At 38.7% G+C, this 21493-nt stretch overlaps 3 protein-coding genes across 3 annotated transcripts; 2 read left to right on the plus strand and 1 right to left on the minus strand.

Moving 5' to 3' along the window:
- Positions 1-4675: 4675 nt before the first annotated feature.
- Positions 4676-5428, plus strand: LOC108060454 (uncharacterized). Its single transcript, XM_017146166.3, has one exon. The coding sequence runs from the start codon at positions 4764-4766 to the stop codon at positions 5343-5345; it is 582 nt and encodes a 193-aa protein (XP_017001655.2). The 5' UTR covers positions 4676-4763; the 3' UTR covers positions 5346-5428.
- A 3123-nt stretch (positions 5429-8551) lies between these two features.
- LOC108060450 (uncharacterized) lies at positions 8552-9680 on the minus strand. Its single transcript, XM_017146160.3, has 3 exons — positions 9408-9680; positions 8753-9306; positions 8552-8666 (listed from the first exon to the last, which is right to left on the minus strand). The coding sequence occupies exons 1-3, from the start codon at positions 9606-9608 to the stop codon at positions 8594-8596; spliced, it is 828 nt and encodes a 275-aa protein (XP_017001649.2). The 5' UTR covers positions 9609-9680; the 3' UTR covers positions 8552-8593.
- A 6939-nt stretch (positions 9681-16619) lies between these two features.
- Positions 16620-19391, plus strand: LOC108060444 (uncharacterized). Its single transcript, XM_017146153.2, has 3 exons — positions 16620-17327; positions 18058-18606; positions 18804-19391. Exons 1-3 carry the CDS (start codon positions 16620-16622, stop codon positions 19389-19391), a joined length of 1845 nt encoding a protein of 614 aa, XP_017001642.2.
- The last annotated feature ends 2102 nt before the right edge of the window (positions 19392-21493 follow it).

Raw genomic sequence — 21493 nt, forward strand, 5'->3', positions numbered from 1 at the left:
ATAAAAATATGTATTTAAAATAGGTGCGAATTTACCCTTAGCGTACGGTGGCGAAATTTCCCCAGACCGTACTTTTTTAGAAATAATTATTTTTCTTGCGAAATTAGGCGCGAAGTTAAAAATCACTGACGCAGAAATGCACATTATAGCACTGTGTATTATATAAAAAATCGTGTATCTTATTCCTTTTGAATTGTGGCATACAGAAAAAATTTCGTCGAGAACTAAATGTAGCTTTTGAACTGTTAAAACACATTTAATATTATAGCTTAATTATCTTGGCCTTCTGTGCAAAACAAATGCATTGGTTGTGTCTGGCCGTCTTGAAGGACTAAAACAAAAAAATTATATATTTTTACGACTTATGGATTCCGAGATATTGCAGGTGACGAAATTGCCCCTGTGACGAAATTCCCCCACTCTCCCTATATAGCTTGATGCTTAACTTAATTTAATTACATTTTGCAAATAACTACTTCGAAAAATATTAAGACGGAAAATACAGAAATAATTAATTTGTGATAAAAATTGACAATATTTTAGTGCGCCCTATTTTTATTATAAAACATTGAGCGACCAAATTTCCGCTTGTTTATTAAATTTAACTTAATTTTGAAATGATTGACCTGTTAGTAAGAAGAGATTGTTAAAGCCAGTCTTGAGTATTAAGATTATATCAGAGGACCTACAAGCATATCGCATCACAACGGCCATATTTCATTATAGAGAGCCTTGCAGCTCGTTTAACATTTGGCTATTAAAAATGGCGCCATTGATGCGCATATTTATTGTGGCTCGGCATTTTCATAATGTTGGATTATCTAGGCACATGTCTTGCCAGGATTTATGTGCCGGGAAAAGCACACACAAGGAGGAAAGAGAGACGTTGCGCGGAGGACCAAGAGTCAGCTTTAAGCCGTAAGGAAATTGAAATCTTAAGCTTTATTGTTTCACTGGCCCCTCTCTTTTCTGCCATTCAGTTTTCGGATCCGTGGGGGATTGCCCCGCGCGACGCATGCAAAGTGAAGCAGGAAAGTGAATAAAACTGCAGCAAAAGCAATTTTCATAAATATTTAATGGATAATGGCGAAAATAAGCGCAAGGAGCAGGGCACAGCGGCATGATGAGAGGGCAGGGAAATGGCCAGCTCTACACATGTCGGTCTGTTTTCCGACCCATCTCCTCTGTCAATGTATTGTAATGTTTGTGTAGATATATATACAGGGCACTCCACTCCTCCGTATTGATATGTCAGCATAACATATGTGGGCATTTCCCTGAGTGTGTGTACGAGTCTCAGCTTTTAGTTTCAGCCCAAGTCCCAGTGATTCTCATTAAAATGCCAAAAAAAGGAATGTAAGAGTTTGTGTCTCAACTGTGATTCTACCTTTTATTCTTTTTATTTTAAAACGGTTGAACAAATTTGTACTATGGAGTTTTTAAAGAAGATATAAATAAAAGGGATAGATTAATTTTCGTAGATGATTAAAACTAATATTGATATTAATAGAATAATAATTTAGGGACGAAATGTACTATGGACATTTATTGATTGGCTAAGTTTTATTTTTTGTTTACCATATAGTACAGTCTTCAAGGATTTGGAATTCTTTTCATTCGAAGCATCTAAATAACCTTAAATATTTGAAATATTTTTTTATATTCCGGCTATATTTGGCCACCTCAAAATTATTTACAATCTTATGTAGATCCAGAAACTTGAGTAACCGAAATATTAGATACCCCATAACGAATACCAATTACAGCGCACGAAAAGCCGGGAAAATGAGGGTAAAATTCACGCGAAATGGAGCAGCCAGCGAGCGGGAGTGTCCGCCCATTGTCCTTATCCTGCTGCCTTCTGCCTCCTGCTTTCTGCTCCTCCTGGTCGCTGGAGTCCTTCAAGTGTGCCCATTACAGACGGCAGAAATCATAACAATAAAAGTGTGACAGGGCGGAAGGGCAGAGGCGGATGGCGAATGGGCTGTTCGCTGTTGGCCGTTTTGGGGGCGAAAGCCCCCTTACTTAATCGATGATGATGAATAATTGATTCGGTGCGATGCGCCCAAGCATGGAAATGAAAATGTCGGTGCATGCGGGGAGCGGCTTTCTGCTTCTGTCTCTGTTTCTGTTTAAGTTTCGGTTTCAGAGAGAGAGAGAGAGAGTCCTTTTAGTCCTTTTTGCACGTGTGTGTCTGTGTCTGTGCCTGTGTCTGCGCTGTGTTCTTCTGTGTGTAACGAATGGCAAATTTCAGGAAGCGGAAATGGCAATTGCAAGCGATGGGAAAAGGCAGCAGAAAGACAACGGCTGAAGCAAATGTGAAGTTGTGCGCTAAATGAAATGCCAACACAGCAACACGGCCGTGCAAAACGGAAATAGCAAATGCGAATGACGCTGGATTGTTGGACTGTTGGCTGGGCCAAAGGGGGGGAGGGGGGTTTTGTGGGGGCCATGGTGGTCCTGGGCGGATGGGAAGACAGGTGCCAAGGCACACAATTTGCCGGTATTTAAATTTTATTTTGAGTTCTGTTTAAGCGCGTCAGGAAGCAAATATAAGGAAATGGATAGCGACAAACGATGAACACATTTCCTATCAATTTGGCAGAACAGTAACACTGGTCTTTTAAATTCGTAGATAATGTTTAAAGTTGATTATAATTTGAGGAAAGGTCAGCAAGGTCAGCAAGGTCAGCAAGGTCAGCAAGGTCAGCAAGTTCAGGTTCTGCAATCTGAAACATAGTCCCGTCAACTGTAATGTATGCTTATATTAATGAATATTATCTTGAGGTTAACACATCACTATAATAAATGCAACATATATACACAGTGCAACAGGGAAAATGTATCTACAATACGGATCGATTATAAAATAAGATCTCGTTTGAGTATTAGAGCCAGTTAAAGATTTTAAGTAAAACAATATTTTTAAAAATTTATAACTTTTTATTTAAAATGTAAAAAAAAAAACACCATACGGGTTGTATATTGTATCCAATTACAAAATATTCCAAATAAATTCATCATCTCGATAAGAAATTTAAAAATCCAAACTTAACAATGTAGCATAGTGTTATCAAACCGTAAACATGACTCAATACTTTGCAATAAAATCTATAACATTTAATTTAATTTTTGGCTCAATCCTGCATAAATTGAAACGATTTATCGTCAATTAAATAATCACATAAATAGGTGTCATAAAAATGACAAGCAATTTAAAGTCTTTATTTTATTGCTTGTTTGTTTTTTTATACAAAAATATAATTTTTTTTTCAAAGAATATTGTGCACTTCATATTCAAAGCAATTTTAAATTAAAATAAACTTGATCTGCGCGAATGAAAAACTACACCAAAAGTAGAAATCCAATTGAAAGGCTTTCTTTATTTTCTCTCTCTTTCTGAATAAAGTTTCATTTGCTGGCAAGAGTTTTTCATTTGACACGGCATCGTCATTTTTTCTTTCCTCTTCCCAGGCTATGTATTTAAAAATATAATTGTATTGAATATTTAAATGCTTCCCAGGGCGAGAGTCGCCAAATTCGCTGTCAGAACTGGACTGAAATCAAAATCAAATGCAGTGCCTGTGGCTTCTGCGACTGCTGGCTGCCTGTCATTTCGGGACAAAATTAGATTTAAATATTTTGGCATTTTCCATCAATTTTCATATAATGCAACCCCATCCCATCTCGGCTGAGATGCTGGTCCTGTTGCATGGAGGAATGCTGATAGTAAGTGGGATTCGTCTGTGGCAAGTCATTCCAGACCCCGCCCCGCCCCCACACTCATACACTCTCACTTACGAGGATTGAAAGACAGGCGCACACAGCCACACATGCTCAATCATTTATGCAGCAATCAGTGCTGACGTCTTTTCCACACGTACGATTACCGGCATAGAGAATCGGGCCCTACTCTCGGTTATGTGGAGCATATTGGGAATCGAAATTGAGTGCGGGTTAACAATGAGGCAGTTGAGATTGCGGCAGCTCCTCTCGAAGCTCGGTGGCTAGTGAATTTCTCGAATTTAAATCTATGGGGGCCGGTGCTCACTGCGTATGAGTAATACTATTCAAAGATACAAGGACGTGTTTTGAACTTATTAAATATTAAGGTAAGATTTCTAAGAATTAAAAAAAAAAACTGCTTATTTACCCTCCACCTTATCCACATTTCTGCACAAACAGTAATAAAAATTATTAACAAAAAAGTTGACTTAAATGTTTAAATTTAACCACCATTTATGCTACCTCTGTACAATCGAGAACCTAAAAAAAAATATATATAGCATCTCGTGAAGTGCAACCGCCCAAAAAACTCAATTGGATTATTTGAAGGTTGAAATCAAATTAAGTCAAGTGTATAAATTGACTTTTAGTTCATATCAAATTCGCAAAAAAGCGCACCAAAATAAAAAAGAAATGCATGAAATGGGTTGAACAAATAAGGTGAAAGCGAATCCATAGAAAGTCATAGTTTCCAGTCAGCGATGTCTGATGAAATAGGATGGAAAAGGCACTGAGTTGTGATAAACTAAAAAAAAAGGAAAATATACATTTCATTTTTAAATTAAAACAAGCAAATTAAGCGATCAAACAAAAGCGAAAGGAGCCTTTTTAAATCTAGCAATTTTATTAAGTTAAGTAATAGAAAACGAAAAAAGTCTAAAATAAAGTAGTCATTGAAAATACTCTTGTTGGCAGGACGTCTGACATCTTGATTGCATATTTTTTTGAACATACAACAATAACACCAATTTGCTAAAATGAATAACGATGAATTGGTCGACTTTACTGACTTAATCAGCAGTAAGAGCGGTCCACTGGACCTAAGACTGCCCGACGTGCGTCACATCAAGGATATAGGCGAGTTCATGTCCGATCCCAAAAACTTCAATGGCGATATCAATAAATTGACCGATGGCCTGGAAGCAAAAGCACAGCAATGCCGGAATGTTCTTAAAATCCTGAAGGAGCGACTCCAGTTGAAGACGGCCACTATGCAAAAGGTTAAGACGGACGTTATGGAATTGGATGCGGAGATCAAAAAGCCCGGGGCTGAAAATCGTTTTGTGACCAACCATGAGAAAGTAAAATTGCATTTTCTAGACGAGACAGATTCTGGTGAATACAATGTGCCCGAGGCCCTGGAACGTTACAGCGTTAAGATGAGCTCCCTTTACCGTGAGATTCTGGCTTTGGACAGCGATGTCGACTGTGTCTCTTATCTGGTCGGAGTTGCCCAGATCAACATCGACTATGTGAAGGATTGGTATAAAACGAAGATACAAAATAAGACCGAAAAATCGCTTCCCGATGACGTTGGCGATTCAGTAAAGAAATTCTGAAATTTTCTAAGCAAAATTTCTATTAGTTTGTTTTTTATTATCCTATTAATAAAGGAAATAAACAACGTTCTATGATTATAAGAGTCTAATGCCTTGTCTCTTGGGTATTTTTATCAGATTTAAGAGTTGTATTGCAAGAAAAGATTCCAAATTACCCTTAAGTAATCTTCTCCACTTTTAAATCCTATCCTTAAGAATCTCTTTTCTCGCCCGGCTTCTCCTCTTCCCTCCTTGTTCTTCCGTTTCCTTTCTATCCGTTTACCTGTCACTGCCAGCCCGCTGGCCGCTTCATCATCATTCCCCGTCCGTGAATAATCCGTGCGACACTTGCGTTTTATGGCTTTGCATAGTTAGGACCTGTTAAAGAAGGGACCTCTTCCTGGACAGTGTGCTCAGGCGTCTGCCCTTGTAGCCAGTGTTTAGCTGGACCTGGGAAGCTGAATCTGTAGATGCACTGGAAGAAAATGTTCAATTTTCCAATGAGTAATTGCTTACAGTTGATTGGAAATCTTTTTAAAAAGCTTACTTACAATTTCTAAAAACCTGAAATTCCCAAACCGCCTCTATAGCCAATGGGAAATTGTATTCTTCTTGAAATAATATATTTTAAAATAATACAATAAGGATAATAAGGAATTCTTAGAATTATTTAAGTCCTTGAGCATTAATTCCTTGTGTGTCATTTATTTTATTATTTGTTATGTTTTATTTACTAACTTTTCTTGTTAGTTTCGATATTTTTCTTCGTGTGCTTAGTGAGTTGGCAATCGGAGCAGGAAGCCAACAACAGGTTGCGTGCCAATGCAGTTTTTCATTGTGCAGTGTCGGCGCTGATAGCGAGTGTAATTATTATGCTGGACTGCGGGGGTTGGGTTTTCCGAAAGGAAGAATCGTTCTATTTCTGGTTCTGGACACCCTTACTTGTTTCCCATTTTTTGTTCCTTTTTTCTGCTGTTGTTGCTATCCACTTTCCGACGCATAAACGCGTCGTATTTATGCAATAAATAAAATGCAATTGTTGCGCCAGAATAGCTGGAATGGGTTTTTTGGGTTGCGGAGTGAGGGGGTGGCTTTTTGGCTCTGGGCTTTTGCCGCCATGTTTGTGAACAACTGCAAGATGGCGCCCCGCATCCGTTATAGCTGAACAACCAATTCAGCGCACACTTTCGCTGCTTTTGTAGTCGGGCGTCTGCTAAACTTCCGGTTGGGAAAGTTGTCGCGTTTTCGGGAGGTCCTGCTTCCGCTCTCCTGTCTCTGGCTTACTTAGCTCCGCTTTAATTTGACAAAAGATCGCATTTAAAGGCCCGGCGAAATTTACGCTCCTCGAACAGCGACATCGAGGCGAAAGGTCAAGGGGTGGCATAAATAATGCAGCGAACAACGAAAACGACAAAGTTGCGGACTTGAGCTAACCGGCTGCTGCTGCTGGCCAAGACTCACTTGGCCTGCATAGAAATTGCAGGTTACAGTTGCTAATTGAGTGTGCCGAGTCTGTGCAGGTGGCCTAATGTAGGTAATTAGTGCGAGCCAACTTTGCCAAAAAGATTCCGGCACAAAGTTGCTCCGGATGGGGCTTTTCTCAATTGCATAAGTTGTCGTCGTGGCCGGAAAATAAATGTAAGAGATTGGATAAGCAAGGTTTACATTTAGCAAACGTATATTATTTAAAATAATCCATTAATTGGTAAAAAATATTTTCGGTAATGTCTTAAAAAATATAAATAATAAAAAATAAGTTATGTTAGTCCCAATTCGTGAAGAACGCGAAATGTGCTTTATAAAATTAGACATTAATAAAGAAATTTTAAAAAATGAGAAAAAACTAAATCAATTATTTTTATTGAACAGAAAAAGCAAATCATATGCATCATTGCAACTACAAAAAAATAAATAGTGGAAACAACTTTAGTAATTCGAATTATACGCATAGAGCATTATTCTGCCTGACAAAAGTTAAAGTGATTATGTTATAAATTTAGAACGTTATCATTAATGAATAATCATAAATGTCAACGTGATTTAGAGCTTTGTGGAACCTATTGACTATGCGACAGCTCTATGGTAACCAACATACAAGCCAATATGGAGATATGCACTCTTAGCTAACTGAAATCTCATGTATAAGCCTTGTCGTGCTTTCAGTTTGAACTCGATTAAAGCCATGCACAAGGACATCGGCATAATGCAGTTGTGGTGGGAATATAGCTGACCGGTTTGTGGGCAATCCGTGAGATATGGAGCATCTGCAGGATGAACTCACGGATCCAGGACACGTGGGCAGCCTTTGTCTGGTCACGAGGACAACTTGCCACATGTGGCAAATTAACTTAAAATTAAGCAATTAATTTAATTAGAGCACGGCATGTGCACAGTGCGGCCCCAAAGATTTGCCGCACACGCAACAGTTGCAATTAAGCAGCCTTCGCACACAGATGTACCCTCATAAGCACCCAACCACCCACCCACACACACACTGGGGAAACAATGCTCTTTCTGCTGCAATTGCATTTTAAGCGCATGCGGAAATTACAAACTCAAATTGATAAAGCAAAATCTGTGCACATGTGTTGCATATGGCAGTAATAAAAACCTGGTAATATAAGGTGAAAAATGGGCTTACGCCTGGGACTCCAGTAATATCAAAGGAAAAAGAGAGCCAGCATATATGAAATTGGAATCCAATTCATTTCTCCATTAACCAATTAAACGCAATTCATCAACTGAAATTCTCAATTTACAGAAAAACATCGGGTTAACTTGTATAAATTAAAATTCCCACTGACAGCCAACATTGAAAGGGTTTTAAAGTCAAACGGAAATTGGATTTCAATTAAGTGAAAGTTTAAATTCAACTGCCTTTCAGTCAAAGTGGAAAAATATCTATTTATAAAGCAGTATTTTATTGGGAAATCGAGGAAAAGCTTAAGACAACAGCGAAATAGAACAAATCTACCAGTTAAGAATAAAGTTTGTATATCATAGTAATAACTTAAAATTAGTCTCCATTATTTTTATTAACCTCAAAAAAATTTTTAAATGGAAAAAAAATTGTTAAATCTATTTTAGAATCGTTTTAAATTAACAAACAAAACCCAGTTTTTATAGGAGAGTAAAAAATTATTAGTAAATAAACTTTTGTCAATACTTTTTTTTCAGTCAATGTATTTCACGCCAATGGATAAGATTCAATTAGAGGCACTTAAACTCTATGTCTGAGTAAACTATATCGAAATTAAAGTGTTAAGTCATCAGGCACTTTCCGCATTGGCCGTTGCCAAAAAGGGGAAATTCATTCCCATCAGCATGCTGTACAGCTTTCTGCTATCGAAGAGAAGGGAAAAAGAAGGGGAGAGAGTTTGATGATTGGTAAGCGGCTTAGTGGTGATTTTATATATCTCTTGGCTTACTAGATCGAGTCGGAGCACTTGCCCTGGGCATCGCGCACCTGATGATTTCTGCAGCGGGCGGGCTTCTTGGTGGCCGGCATCGAGGATCGTTGAACCTTCACCTTGAAAATGGGCGAGTTGTGACCTTTGGGCGGGGTGTACTCGATGCTCTCGGGCAAAGTGGGCGGTGTAATTGAAGCTGCAGCAGCTGCGGCGGCCATAATGGGTATATCCTTGGATCGACCATGCAGTGGGTGGTGGTGCTGGGGCTTAGTCGTCCCACCAATTGGCGTCTCCACGATCATCAGATTGTTTAGCCTGGACTTGGGCTTCGATGATAAACTGGCCGCAATGTCGGCCAAAAGATTAGAGCTAAAGCTGGAATTTTGTTTTGCATCGCTTGCGGTGGCCACTGTAGATACAGTGCTCTCTGGCGGCGCTGCCATCGATGTGGTGCTCGTTGTGGTGGGGGTCGTGGTGCTACTGCTGCTGCTTGCCTCTGTGGTTAACTTAATCGGTTTGACGGTCAACGCACTGTCATCATAGTAGTAGTCCTCCTCATCGTTATACGTCTCCTAATTGAGAGATCCCATGTTATTTTTAGCTCGCTGGCAACTCGTTAGCTGCATATTGGTTAACTGGTTCTTGAGCCCCTCACAGTCACACTCACACTCACCTCAGCTAACCCATTCTGGCCCACCTCGATGATGGCCACATCCTTGATGCTCACGTGGATGTTGAATCTGCCCGTCTGTCGCTGATCGAAGACCACTCGCCCCGAATCGGGCGCTTCGCTGGTCGCCGGCGTTTCGGCATCTTCGATGGGCATCGTTTGGGCCAGGCCGAAAGCCATCAGTGTAAGCGATATCAGCAGCATTTTACCAATTGAAACCAGTTCTAAGGGGGCACGAAAAGAATCTCTGTTGAAGGTACGTGTGCTCTTCTTGAAGGTGAGATCACAACTGCGACGATCGCTGGGTATGATGGCCCTACTTAAAGGTACTACTTTGTCGGGCAACACTGCGAAAAAAAAGATTTTAAAAAATTAAAATTAAAATTTTAATGTTGTTTGTGTTGTTTTAATAATTATAGAAACTAACTAATGTTACTCGAATTCTACATTATTGAGTCATTAATAAGATGAGTATTAAATAGAAAATAAAAAGGAACCTATAAAATATAAGCTTTATAATACTTCTGAGTATAAAATGCAGATATGTTATTTAATATTAGATCAATAACACTTTTAGTATATTTTTATCATAAGGCTAAGAGAGTTTATACTTTACATTTTTGTTTTGGGTGTACTGAGCTTCAACTCGATAACTTTTATCTTTGGGTTTTCAAATCTGTATGTATCAATAAATAAATCCATAATTCTATCTTTTTTCCTTAGCAAATAAGTTCAAAAGATTTAATAAAATTTGTTTTGTCCTGTTGAGCTTTGTGCATGATGGCTAAATCGATTTGGGCCAATTATAACATTATTCTATGCAAATAACCTGCATTTTCGTTTTTATCTGCTGGGTTTTTAAGGCTCACTGATTCAACTACAGTATTCCACATGCACATTTAAGCTGGACTATGTGTATTCCGATTTATGTACATAAATATATATGCACAATATTTACTCTCTACTTGGCAAACACAAACGCCTTTGAGGTGCTAAAGAGCTGCTCAGAAGAGCTAGAAACTAAGTGACCAACAGCTTGGCTAATATCAAATGCATATAGTCATAAAGGTAAACAGATGGACATCCAGGCAAATAGTTAGACAGTCCAGTTGAGTTCATTTGAGGTCTGTCGACGTGGGTAAGTGGCATGGGAACGACACGAAGGTGTGCAAGAATATTTAAATGGGTGTTAAGAACTACCCACGCATGTTCATTAGAGAGTAATCTCAAATGTAGATTAATGATCATGATTGAGATTTATGTATATGTATATTGCTTAACCAACATACAAATCATAATTCGAGTTTCTATAGGAGGGACGGCCACTCAAAGTTCATCGAAAAGTCATTAATTAAGCCAGGTATCGAATCTATCGCGTTTTGCCTCTCCAATTAGCTGCCATTGAGTAATTAGGAGGTCAGTTTCTTGTGCGTAGCCAATCAACGTTCCAGCACCATTTACATAACACCTAACCACTAATTATGCAATTATGCAAGCCATATCCAGGAAAATCATATGCCAAGACCACTTCTCGACCGCCTTGGTCCCTCATTTGTATGCAACGTCAGGCGAAGTGCAAAATCAGCATTTCTCATTAGATGGAATTCTCAGAGCCAAAACCAAGTGAAAAAGTGTAGCCTCAAAAAATTAGATTAATTTGAAATGAAATTTCAGCCAGCTGCCCGCGGATTTCCTTCGGGGCTGGGCGGCATTCGTAATTAGTTTTAAGCGAATTCTGGGCCGCAAACATTTCAAGGTTTAATGCATGGCTGCCGAGCCTTGAGGAAACTTTTTCGTTCTTTGGGTCAGACCTCTGTCAAGCTCAGCTAAAAGAAAAATAAAAAAACGACGCAAAAGGGTAGAAAGGAGCTGGCCGCATATGAAGTGTATAAATTACACTTCATCATGAATTTATTATCAGTGCCGCAGCAGCTGCATCTGGAGCAGCCACGAATGCACCACTGCAGCACGCTGGCTCAGCACAAGATTCCTTCCTTTCTCACCTGCACACAAACACAGTCACAACAAAGGGGAACAGGATTTCCAGGACCGAAGCTTTAGATACCCTTGCAGTTTAATCTTAGGCCCAAAACTACAGCATGTTATTTTAAAAAGAGGATTTTTTTCGCTTTCGGAACTATTAAGAAATTATGTACATTATTGTTAGCCAATAAAAATTTAAAATGGGTAATAATAGGTACTCAAATCTGATTTGCATTCCGAATTAAATCAAAAATGATTTATTGAGATTATAAAAGTTGCAAAAACTGCGATACCCATAGAAAGGCTATAAAAGGGGTGCGAAACACGCAGCATGGCAACAACAGCGTTGGTGGGATGTTGACCAGGGCATGCATTTTTCGCGCCAGCCAACTTGAAATTGTGTAAACTCAGCGGAAAAATATTAATTCTAATTTCCAAAGCCATCCCAGTCCAAGGACTTTCGCCTTTTCGCCCCTTCTTATAAATGCTTGCCGTTTAGCAGTACCTTTAATTTTGCACTTTATAGGAGACGAGAGAAAATGTTCCGTGTGATTTTCTTTTTTTTTTGCTCTTTTTACTGTCGTTACACGACCATTTGGAGCTTTCATCAATTAGCTCCTTGAAAGCAGGAAAAAGGAGGCAAACGTTGAGTAGCTTTTAGTGTCGTAAGACTGTCGGACGAAGGCTTATGCTAAAAAACTTCTGCCTTGCCTACTTTTTTCGGGAGTGACGCTTCGTAAATAATTTTCAGGCTTTTGGGCCCAGTTTGGTAAATCGCATTCTCAAGTGGATAAGTGAAATGGAGTGTTAAATGCAAAGGCAGCAGATGTTCAATTGTGATGATGCAAATTTGACTCTTTTCTTAATAATGCCAAGATAATAGAGCCAGAAAAGATGATCCTGTATCTGAAACACAAGATGAGCAGTCGACTATAACTCCATAAATAGCAAATTATTGGCTGAAGTAATATTTATATGTCCCTCAATACCTGAGTAGTTTTATCAAGAAGCATTTTCAAAGCACTCACATATACCTTGTACATGTATACCTATTTATATTTATTTAATTTATTTATTTATATCTTCTTCCTAACGCTACAAGTATAATACTTATAATTTAATGCGCTAGTCACACATGACAAGTTAACTTTGTGTTAATAATTGACTTAACTCTAGTTCACAAATTGTAATTATACTTATATTTAATCTAAAGCTAGGGTCGCTATGTTTATTTTATGTCCTGTTAGCTGCTTGGAAATGAGAAATTAATTTTGCCTTAAACTGCGCTGCACTACTAATATTTTGAATACAGTTTGGTAGTTGGTTCCATGACCTTATTGCATGAATAAAGAATTGCCGGTCAGAAAGCAGGGATCTATGCCTTATTTGAATGATAGTTTTTGATCTGAGCGAATTGGCAAATCTAAGCGTTTCAAAGAGGTAGCTTGGTTGTTTAGTAATAATTATTTTATGTAGGTATACTAACACTCTCATTTTCATCCAGTCTGCCGAGTGCAGTTCAAATATTTTGTAAGCAAATCCTGTGACGTGATCAAATCGATGCAGATTAAATACGAATCTCGCAATGCTATTATAGGCCACTTTAATTTTGTGCTGGCTGATTGAATCACTGTTTGCAAAAACTTCAATCCCATAAAAAAGTGCTGGGATCAGACACGATTTGGCAAGCAACAGACGTATGTTTGTGGGTAAATAATTTCTAACCTGGTAAATTGCTCTGAGTAATCCATACGTTTTCCCTACAGCTGCGTTAATGTGATCACTCCAGGTCAGCGTACTGTTAAAAACAAAGCCCAAGTTTGTGGCTTTTTCAACGTATTCAATAGGTATGCTGTTTAAAACTAAGGGCTGGATGGAGTTAATGCTAATTTTCGTTTTGTAAATTATGAGACACTTGGATTTTGCCGGATTAAGACCTAGCCCGTTATCTTTTGCCCAGTTGCTTATTTGGACCAGTTCACTATTACATATATCTACACACTCATCTATTCTACGTAGGGGACGACTCACATACATTTGGACATCGTCTGCGTACATATGGACATTACAATTTGATAACGCAGAAGGAAGATCATTCACATAAAGAGTAAACAGCAACGGACCAAGAACAGAACCTTGAGGCACGCCACGTTTTAGAGATACAAAAGAAGACGAGACATTTGAGATTACAACAGACTGACGACGATTTAGTAGATATGAGGACATAAGTTTAACGGCAGTTTTTGAAAAATTGAACTGATTTTTTAATTTTGCACATAGAACATCATGATTAACAGTGTCAAAGGCTTTACTATAGTCAAGGAGTACAAGGAAGGTCACAAAGGATTTGTCAGCATAGTCACGTATATCATTTGAAATTTTTATGATAGCTGAAGTGCAACTACGATTTTTCCGGAATCCGGATTGCATATGGTTTAGTAAATCATTTTCTTGCATAAACAAATTAATTTGGGCTGCCATTATGTTTTCAAAGGCCTTGGACAAATAGGGAAGGATAGAGATGGGCCTATATTCATTGTTTGCCTTTCGGACGGGGACTATTTTGGCGATTTTCCAACTGTCTGGAAATGTAGATGTTGTTATGGCAGTATTAAAAATGTGTGTTATGTATTGTATGATTTTATGAAGCAATAATTTTAAAAATTTAGGGTTGATATCGTCCAGTCCAACTGCATCTGATTTAATTTTAAGGATGTTGAAAAGCACTTCACATTGATTGACACACACAAATCTAAACCTATTATCACAGACATTTTCAGGTACTGATCTCAGGTACATATTGTTATTGCAGATTTCAGATGTATATACCAATCCCAATAACAACTACACAACCCGCATATAATTCAAATTATTCGCACACAAATTCGTTAGTGGGGCATAGTAAATTCGGAAACTTTTTAAAAGGGTTTTCGCTTTTGACATCATTGAAGCAGCCAAGCACTTTGATACGAATAAATCAGGCTTTTGTACAACGGTATTTTATTTGTTTACTTGGGAAATAAATTACACAATCTTAGAAAAATGCCTTGCTGGGCCATACTTTAAAAAGTATTTATGTAAGCCATCGAAAATGGGTTATAAATTGTATTTTGCATTTAAATGCTTAATACTAAAAGTATTAAGTAATATGAGATGCCAAAAACGAAACAAGGAAACAAATTTTTGCTAATAAAGTAAAACTATAATATATTTTCTATTTAGAATAATTATTTCAGATTCCATTATATAAATATCAATGCCAAAGGCTGCATAATTCCTGTCAGACACTTTTAAAATTTCTTGATTAATGGGTGTGATGTATCACAGTTCAAATATGAAGGCAAACAAAAAATAGGTCTATCCAATGTTGTCAACGAGTCTGTGTATATGCACTTTGGCCTTAAACTGTCGGCAAGCGATTCAACCCAGCCAGGTGGCAAAACGAAAAAAATTAATTCGATAATTAAACACAGTGCTCTCATCGTTTTAATCTCTGCGCACATTTTGCATATTAATCACTTAATTAGGTTAACATTATTAAAATAAACACGCCAGACTCTCTGCTGGTTTTGCGCCCGTATTTATCAGGTAAACACACAAAGACTCATACGCACACGTGTTGTAGAGGTTGGACTTAATTTTATGTGACGCAGGTGCTTGAAATGGTGGGCTCAAAGGTTAATTTAAGCCCTCTTTGTATGAGCGTTCATTAGGCCAACTATACGCGGAGCCACCTAGCGGGCACACGACGTACTACCGTAAAAAGTTTTAACACAGAGAAAAAAATTAAAAGGTATCATCTTTTTATTATTAACTTTTTAGTATGCTTTTAAGATGTACATAAATATTAATAGCAATAAAAGTGGCCTTTTCGATGAATGTGGATCTTCAATAATTTAAAAAAAATTCAAAACACACTATATTTGTTAGCAAAAATTAATTAAATAAGTAATATATATCAATAGAATAAAAATAAAAATAAATATCTTTATAAATGTACATACTGAAATCTGATATTAAAATAAAAATTTGTTTTTTGATTTTAGTGATATGTTTTTTCTGTGTACATGCCAGGAATGCCAACGATTAGATACGGAGAAATTCATTCGACAGTCACATAAACGCGTACTGCAGCCGCGAAGGAATGTGTGTGTATCCTTATCACAAGGCACATAAATAATATTTATTGTTCTTTATGGGGGCAGCTCAAAGGGCCGCGAAGATGCCAACCCCACGGCCTAGTGTCAGTTGGGAAACATTCAAGTGTTTCAAATATTTTTTAACAGCTTTCCCCAGACACTCGCCCACACATACTCTCCTCTGGAAAATGTCTTCATTGCGCTTTAATGAAATGCTTGAGGGAAACTGGAGGGTTGACATAGGGTTGGAGGGATTTCCCGCCTGCTCTTCTTATTTGCACTTTAAATTGCGTACAAAAGTATGCTCCAGCCTTCATAATAAACACAATTTATGTGCCGCCCACCTTTTCGTTCCTTATTTCCTTTTCGCAAACATTTCACTGCCAGAACTTTGCGATTAAGTAATTCCAAAAGTTGTTTGTAAAAAATTACTCAGGTTCATGGAATGTGTTTGCTAGTAATATTTTAAATTGAGCGACACTGCCATCTGATATTAATAATATTTTTTGGGGCCACGAGTCCTGTGTCTCCTGCGAAACTTTCAGCAGACTCGCCCGGAAGTGAGGTTCATCCCGCCGCAAAGAGACATCAATCAACTGGAACATCAATCATGCTGAGTTTCAGTTAGCAGAAGGTGAGTGACGAATGCCAAGGAGATGGCAGCCAAGATTGCAAGGTGACAACAGAGGAAATTATATTTGGATGGGATAATTGTTCAATGGGCCGCCTAATTAGTGGTAAGTGTTATGTTTTTAAATAATGCTTATTATTAATATTAAAATCATTAAAATCTTAAATAATTTATTTAAAAATGTTGTGTAAATCAGTTAATCATTAAGATTGAATTTTTTAAGACTTTATTTATGCAGAATATTGCGTTGGTATGATTTGTATGTCTAATGGGGTTGTAAACCCAAGGATAATTTTTGTCAACTCATTCGAGTATCACGTGCATATAATTGTAGCTTGAAACTAAAGAGCTTCCACCCTTTTACAATCGATGACTGGCAAAATTCGAGATCTCTGGATAGATTAAAAAAATCGAAGGAGTACAAACTTTTTACAAGACTCACTCCCAGTTCAGTCTTAGATAATGCTTTGTGGATTGTATTTCGTCTGCGGTATTTTGCTCCTGTACGGGGTTTTGGGCATGCCGATGCTTCCTTTCGAGGGAGGCACCTATGAATCGGAGTTCATACATAATTTAACCAGTCAAATGGTCGCCAAAAATAAGATTGAAACAATGGCCACCTACGGAGTAAATCGGGAACTGCAACGATTGCGGTTGATTGTGTCCAAATCCATTGAGCAATCGCTGACGGAGGAATTCCAAGTACCAATCGTCGTTTGGGGACTGAGACGAAATATCAGTCTGCGACATTTACTGGGCTACAAAACCCTGATCTGTGTTAGCATAAGCAGTGTGCTGCCCGACGAGGAACCCATTTTTGATGTTTTAACTGATGGCTTAGTGGGCTTGCATTATGTTCCGATGCTCTTTGTCTACAAACGTTTGGGAAATATACCACCTACGAGGGATACGCTGAGAGCATTTTTCACCTGGTGCTGGCAGCACCGTTTTACCAATGTGTTCCTAGTATTTCAGCTACGTACGCTTAATTATTCTACTGGACAAATCAGTGACGTTGCGCGGAATGAAATCTATAGCTACACACCATTTCCCAAGCTCACTATTCGGAATCTAACCCAGACGGGATATCGGCAGGTGGACATAATGATGGATGTAAGGGGCTATGAGTTTCGAGTGCCCGTATTTCAGGATCCCCCCAATGTGATTATGGTATTACATTTGACTTAACCGAAATTTTGATGAGATAATATATATTTGAAGAAAAATTAAAAGAAACAAGAGAGAGCGCTATAGTGGGGTGCCCCGACTATGAGATACCCGTTACTAAGCTAAAGGGAGTGCGAAGGAGATGGAGATAAAAACTTTGATCCGCCGTAACTTTTTAACAAATGGTCCGATTTAAAAAATTTTTTCTACATTTTGATAGGTATTGATAAACACTATAAAACTCCATTTTTACTTTTCCGAAATATTAAAATTTCTAAAATCGTGTATAAGCGATTGTAGGCGTTAGAGGGGGCGCAGCACCCTTTTAAAACAAACTTGCGCTGCGTAGGAACTCCTAGAATCTGCATGCAAAATGTCAATCTTCTAGCTTTTATAGTTTCCGAGATCTCAGCGTTCATACGGACATCACTCGGCTAGTGATCCTGATCAAGAATATATATACTTTATAGGGTCGGAAATGCTTCTTTCTAGCTGTTACATACTTTTGCACGAATACAATATACCCTTTTACTCTAAGAGTAACGGGTATAATTATATATTATAATTATAATTATAAATTTATTTAATGATGTAGCTCGGCGCTACAAGTAATTTATTTATTATGTACTAAGATTGGTTTTAAAAATGGAAAATTTAACTTTAGTTTGACTTTTAGAAAACCTGGAATATTTTATATACTTATCAATGACATTTTATTTATTATTGTTTACAGCTTCCAAACGGCTGTCTATCCGGAGCCCTGGGCCTTCTGTTTTCCGCGTACGTGCACCACAGAAGAGGGATCCTCCGCCTGGAGCCCGTCACCCATGTGGACAGATACAGCTACCAGGAGCAGGAGCACCTGATGCTGGCCCCTGCCCGCGGCGAGATCGAGATGGGCGTGCATCCGTACTCCCCGATGCAGTTAAACTCCTCGCTGATGGCAGGCAGTTTTCCGCTGGGCACGACCAAAACCTGTGTTTTAGTGCCCTGGCAGCGGGAATCGCCTTCGGTCCGATTCATGCGGATGGCCGCCCGCATAAATGGTCCCTTTTTCGTGATACTCCTGGTGGCGATGACCTTATTCTGGCAGCTGGTATTTGGACGATGGCGACTGGGCGTCCATCTCACTTTGGTGACCTTCTTCCAACAATCTTTGCCGAACAGAGAGTTTCGTCGCCTGGCGGAGTCGTACAAGTTCCTCCATGTTTTCCTGCTCTTCGGCTCCTTAGTTTTGTGGATAATGCGCACGGCAAATTTGTCATCGGTTTTTACTTCAAAGGTTAGTTGGTTAAATATTTTTTTAAATTTTTTAGGTTTTTTTTCGTATTTTTATTGATTTAATTAATTTATAATTAGTTTTTTAATTTTAAGTTTAAAAAATCATACTAGCGTTCTAATGTATTTCCAAATGATGTACATATTTTAAATCACTAAATTGACAACCTAATTTACGTTAAATATTTTTACAAATCCTAGATGCCTGGGCGGCAGATTGAAACAGCCGAGGACTTTCTGGCCACGCCATTACGGCTTATGTTGACGGAAACGGAAGTGGAAATGTATTTCACCGCCGGATTGTTGCCCTCGGCACTTTTGCCACGCCTCCTGGTGGTCAACAAGACGACCCTGATGGAGCATTTGGACAGCTTGAATAGCAGCTACGCCTACTGCAGCACCGCGGAGCACTGGAGAGTGGTTTTGATGCAGCAGCGGCGAATGTACCGACCACCATTTCGAGTGGCCTCGAAGCTTTGCACCACCCCGCAATTTCTGCGATTTCCCGTGCAGCGGAATTCGCCCTTCGAGCGGAACTTCTACCGCTTTGGCATCCATTCGCTGCAATTTGGCTTCTGGCGTCACTGGTTGAGTCGTAGTCTTCGGGAGGCGATTGAATTGCGCCTCGTCGTGGAGCTTACAGATGACTATCTGCCGTTTCAGAGCCTGACTTACATGGACTTCGAAGTCCTGATAAAAGTATACTTTCTTTGTTTGCTGGGCTCTAGTTTATGCCTCTTGGGTGAATTTGTTTGGCATTATTATAAAAAGGACAGGATTGTAAGCTAAAACTCGAGTTCTTATTTTCTTTTAATATTTTACTTTTTTTTACCCGTATTATAAAACGCACAGGTGTATAAGGTGAATTTGGAGTTTACATATTCAAATAATTGCTAATGACGATTTTATTTAACGTTTTGTATCTCACTGTAATAATAATTTGTTTCACTATTTAGCAGTAAAAACAGGTTATGAAATGCACAATAAAAAAAATAGTTCATAAAAATTTGTTTATCAATTAAAATTATTGGAAAAAAATAAAAAACTTTTGTTTTTATTATATATGGGTAAAACTCGCGGTTTTTAAACTCGCTTAGAAGTTATAATTGTAACAAAAAGTTTGACCAATTTATTTTTCAATCGTTTTAATTTAAGGCTTCTTTGTAACTTTTCTAAAAAAAATCATATCAATATGAATCCAAGCTCTTGTCCAGCGACCGCTTACCGAGGACTATTATTTAGCCTCAGGGGTGGAACATCCATATTTGAGCGTAACTCATTTGGCTTAACTTTTGTCTGGAGAACTTCACGAAGCAAATCAAAAGAAGGACGTAGAGTCGTTGGGCAATTGGAAACATATCGACGACTGGGTAAATAGAAAATTCAATTTGAAACGATTGCTTACTGGATAACGAAAGCCTGCCTGCCTGCCAGTCTGTCTGTCTGTTGTGCACTTTTGGGCCAGCCTTCAGCAGAACTTTCCACAGGCAATCCGCTTGGCATACGCTTCTCGCCCTCATTCCCATCATGTCAGCTCGCCCCCCATAAGAACCTGGCCCAATCCCCGCCCATGGCTCCTGCCCACTCAGCAAGTTGGCCACAAACAAACTTCCTGTATCGATGGTAACACTCACGTACCGTTATCGCCCAGCCCCCGGGCCAATATCTAAGTGAAAACACAGATCAACAGTACGACAATCAGCAGAGAAACAGGCCCAGACCCCACAGACACACATCCGCAGTCAGGAACATATTCCCATTCCCACTTCCACTGCCACATCCACTTCGTTTCCAATCCCAAAACTCTCACCTGCAACGTAGGCAACATCAGACAAGGCAAAGGTAAAGGCAAAGACAAGGCCGAAAGACCCAAGGCATCTGCACCGGGGAAAAACTATATCTACATTAATGGACTTAGACCCAAATTCGGGATTTGTGAATTAAATATCACGTCTTCCATTTAACTTCCCGATCCAATCCCCTTTAAGATATTAAATTGCCAAACTAAGCTAGATCATACAAGGTAATAGCCTAGAAAAGGGGCTAAAAAATTACCCTCGATGAACCGCGATTGTTACGATTCGGAAAAAAAAAGTTTTACGGATTGTTAGCATAGTATTAGCTATTCAAATTATAGTATTGTAACCCATTTTTCCAAACGATTTTTATTTAAATTTTCCTCAAGAAGTTTATGCAAAACATGGTTTTATTAGATTTTGGACTATTTTCAGGGAAAAAGGTTATTTGAAAGCGTGTTTTTGTTTAAGTGAGTTTACCATTTTCCCCCACAAAATGGCAGGCAGGTTACAAATTGTATGCTCCAGCTCCTCGCACTAGTTCCCATTCCATACTCAACCTCCCCGAATCCTCGGAGCAGTTTGATTGGTTGGAGGCGCCTTGCCCCCTTCCTATTGCCTTGTTTTTGCACGTTTTACGGCAGGTTGCATTTCTTGGATTGCATTTAAGCAACATTTATGCATTTTTAATGTGACAGCTGAAATGATGAGACGGCAGCCCAGGTTTCCAATGCCTCCCTGCTTCTGCTTCTTTGTGCTGACAGCGTGTGTGTAGACTTCTTCACCTGCCACCCCGCATCTCCCACCATTTGACCCCATGGCTTATGCATTTTGCAGTGTCAAGAAAGTTTCACTCTCGCTTTACCGAGGCCAAGTCCGACAATTCGAGTAAATCATTAGATAATGTGCCGGGGATTTGCGTGGGCTCAGCACATCATCCATGATATATTGCATGATCATACATATTTTAAGTTAGATAAAAGGTCATAAAGTCATCACAGAAAACCATAAAGCACACACAAACACAGTTACCTGATCTCGTTAATAAAATAAAATATATATTTAATATTGATCTCAGTTGCAATAAAGGCAAAA

This window comes from Drosophila takahashii, chromosome 2R, assembly GCF_030179915.1.
Source record: "Drosophila takahashii strain IR98-3 E-12201 chromosome 2R, DtakHiC1v2, whole genome shotgun sequence".
In the NCBI taxonomy this organism is placed as follows: domain Eukaryota; kingdom Metazoa; phylum Arthropoda; class Insecta; order Diptera; family Drosophilidae; genus Drosophila; species Drosophila takahashii.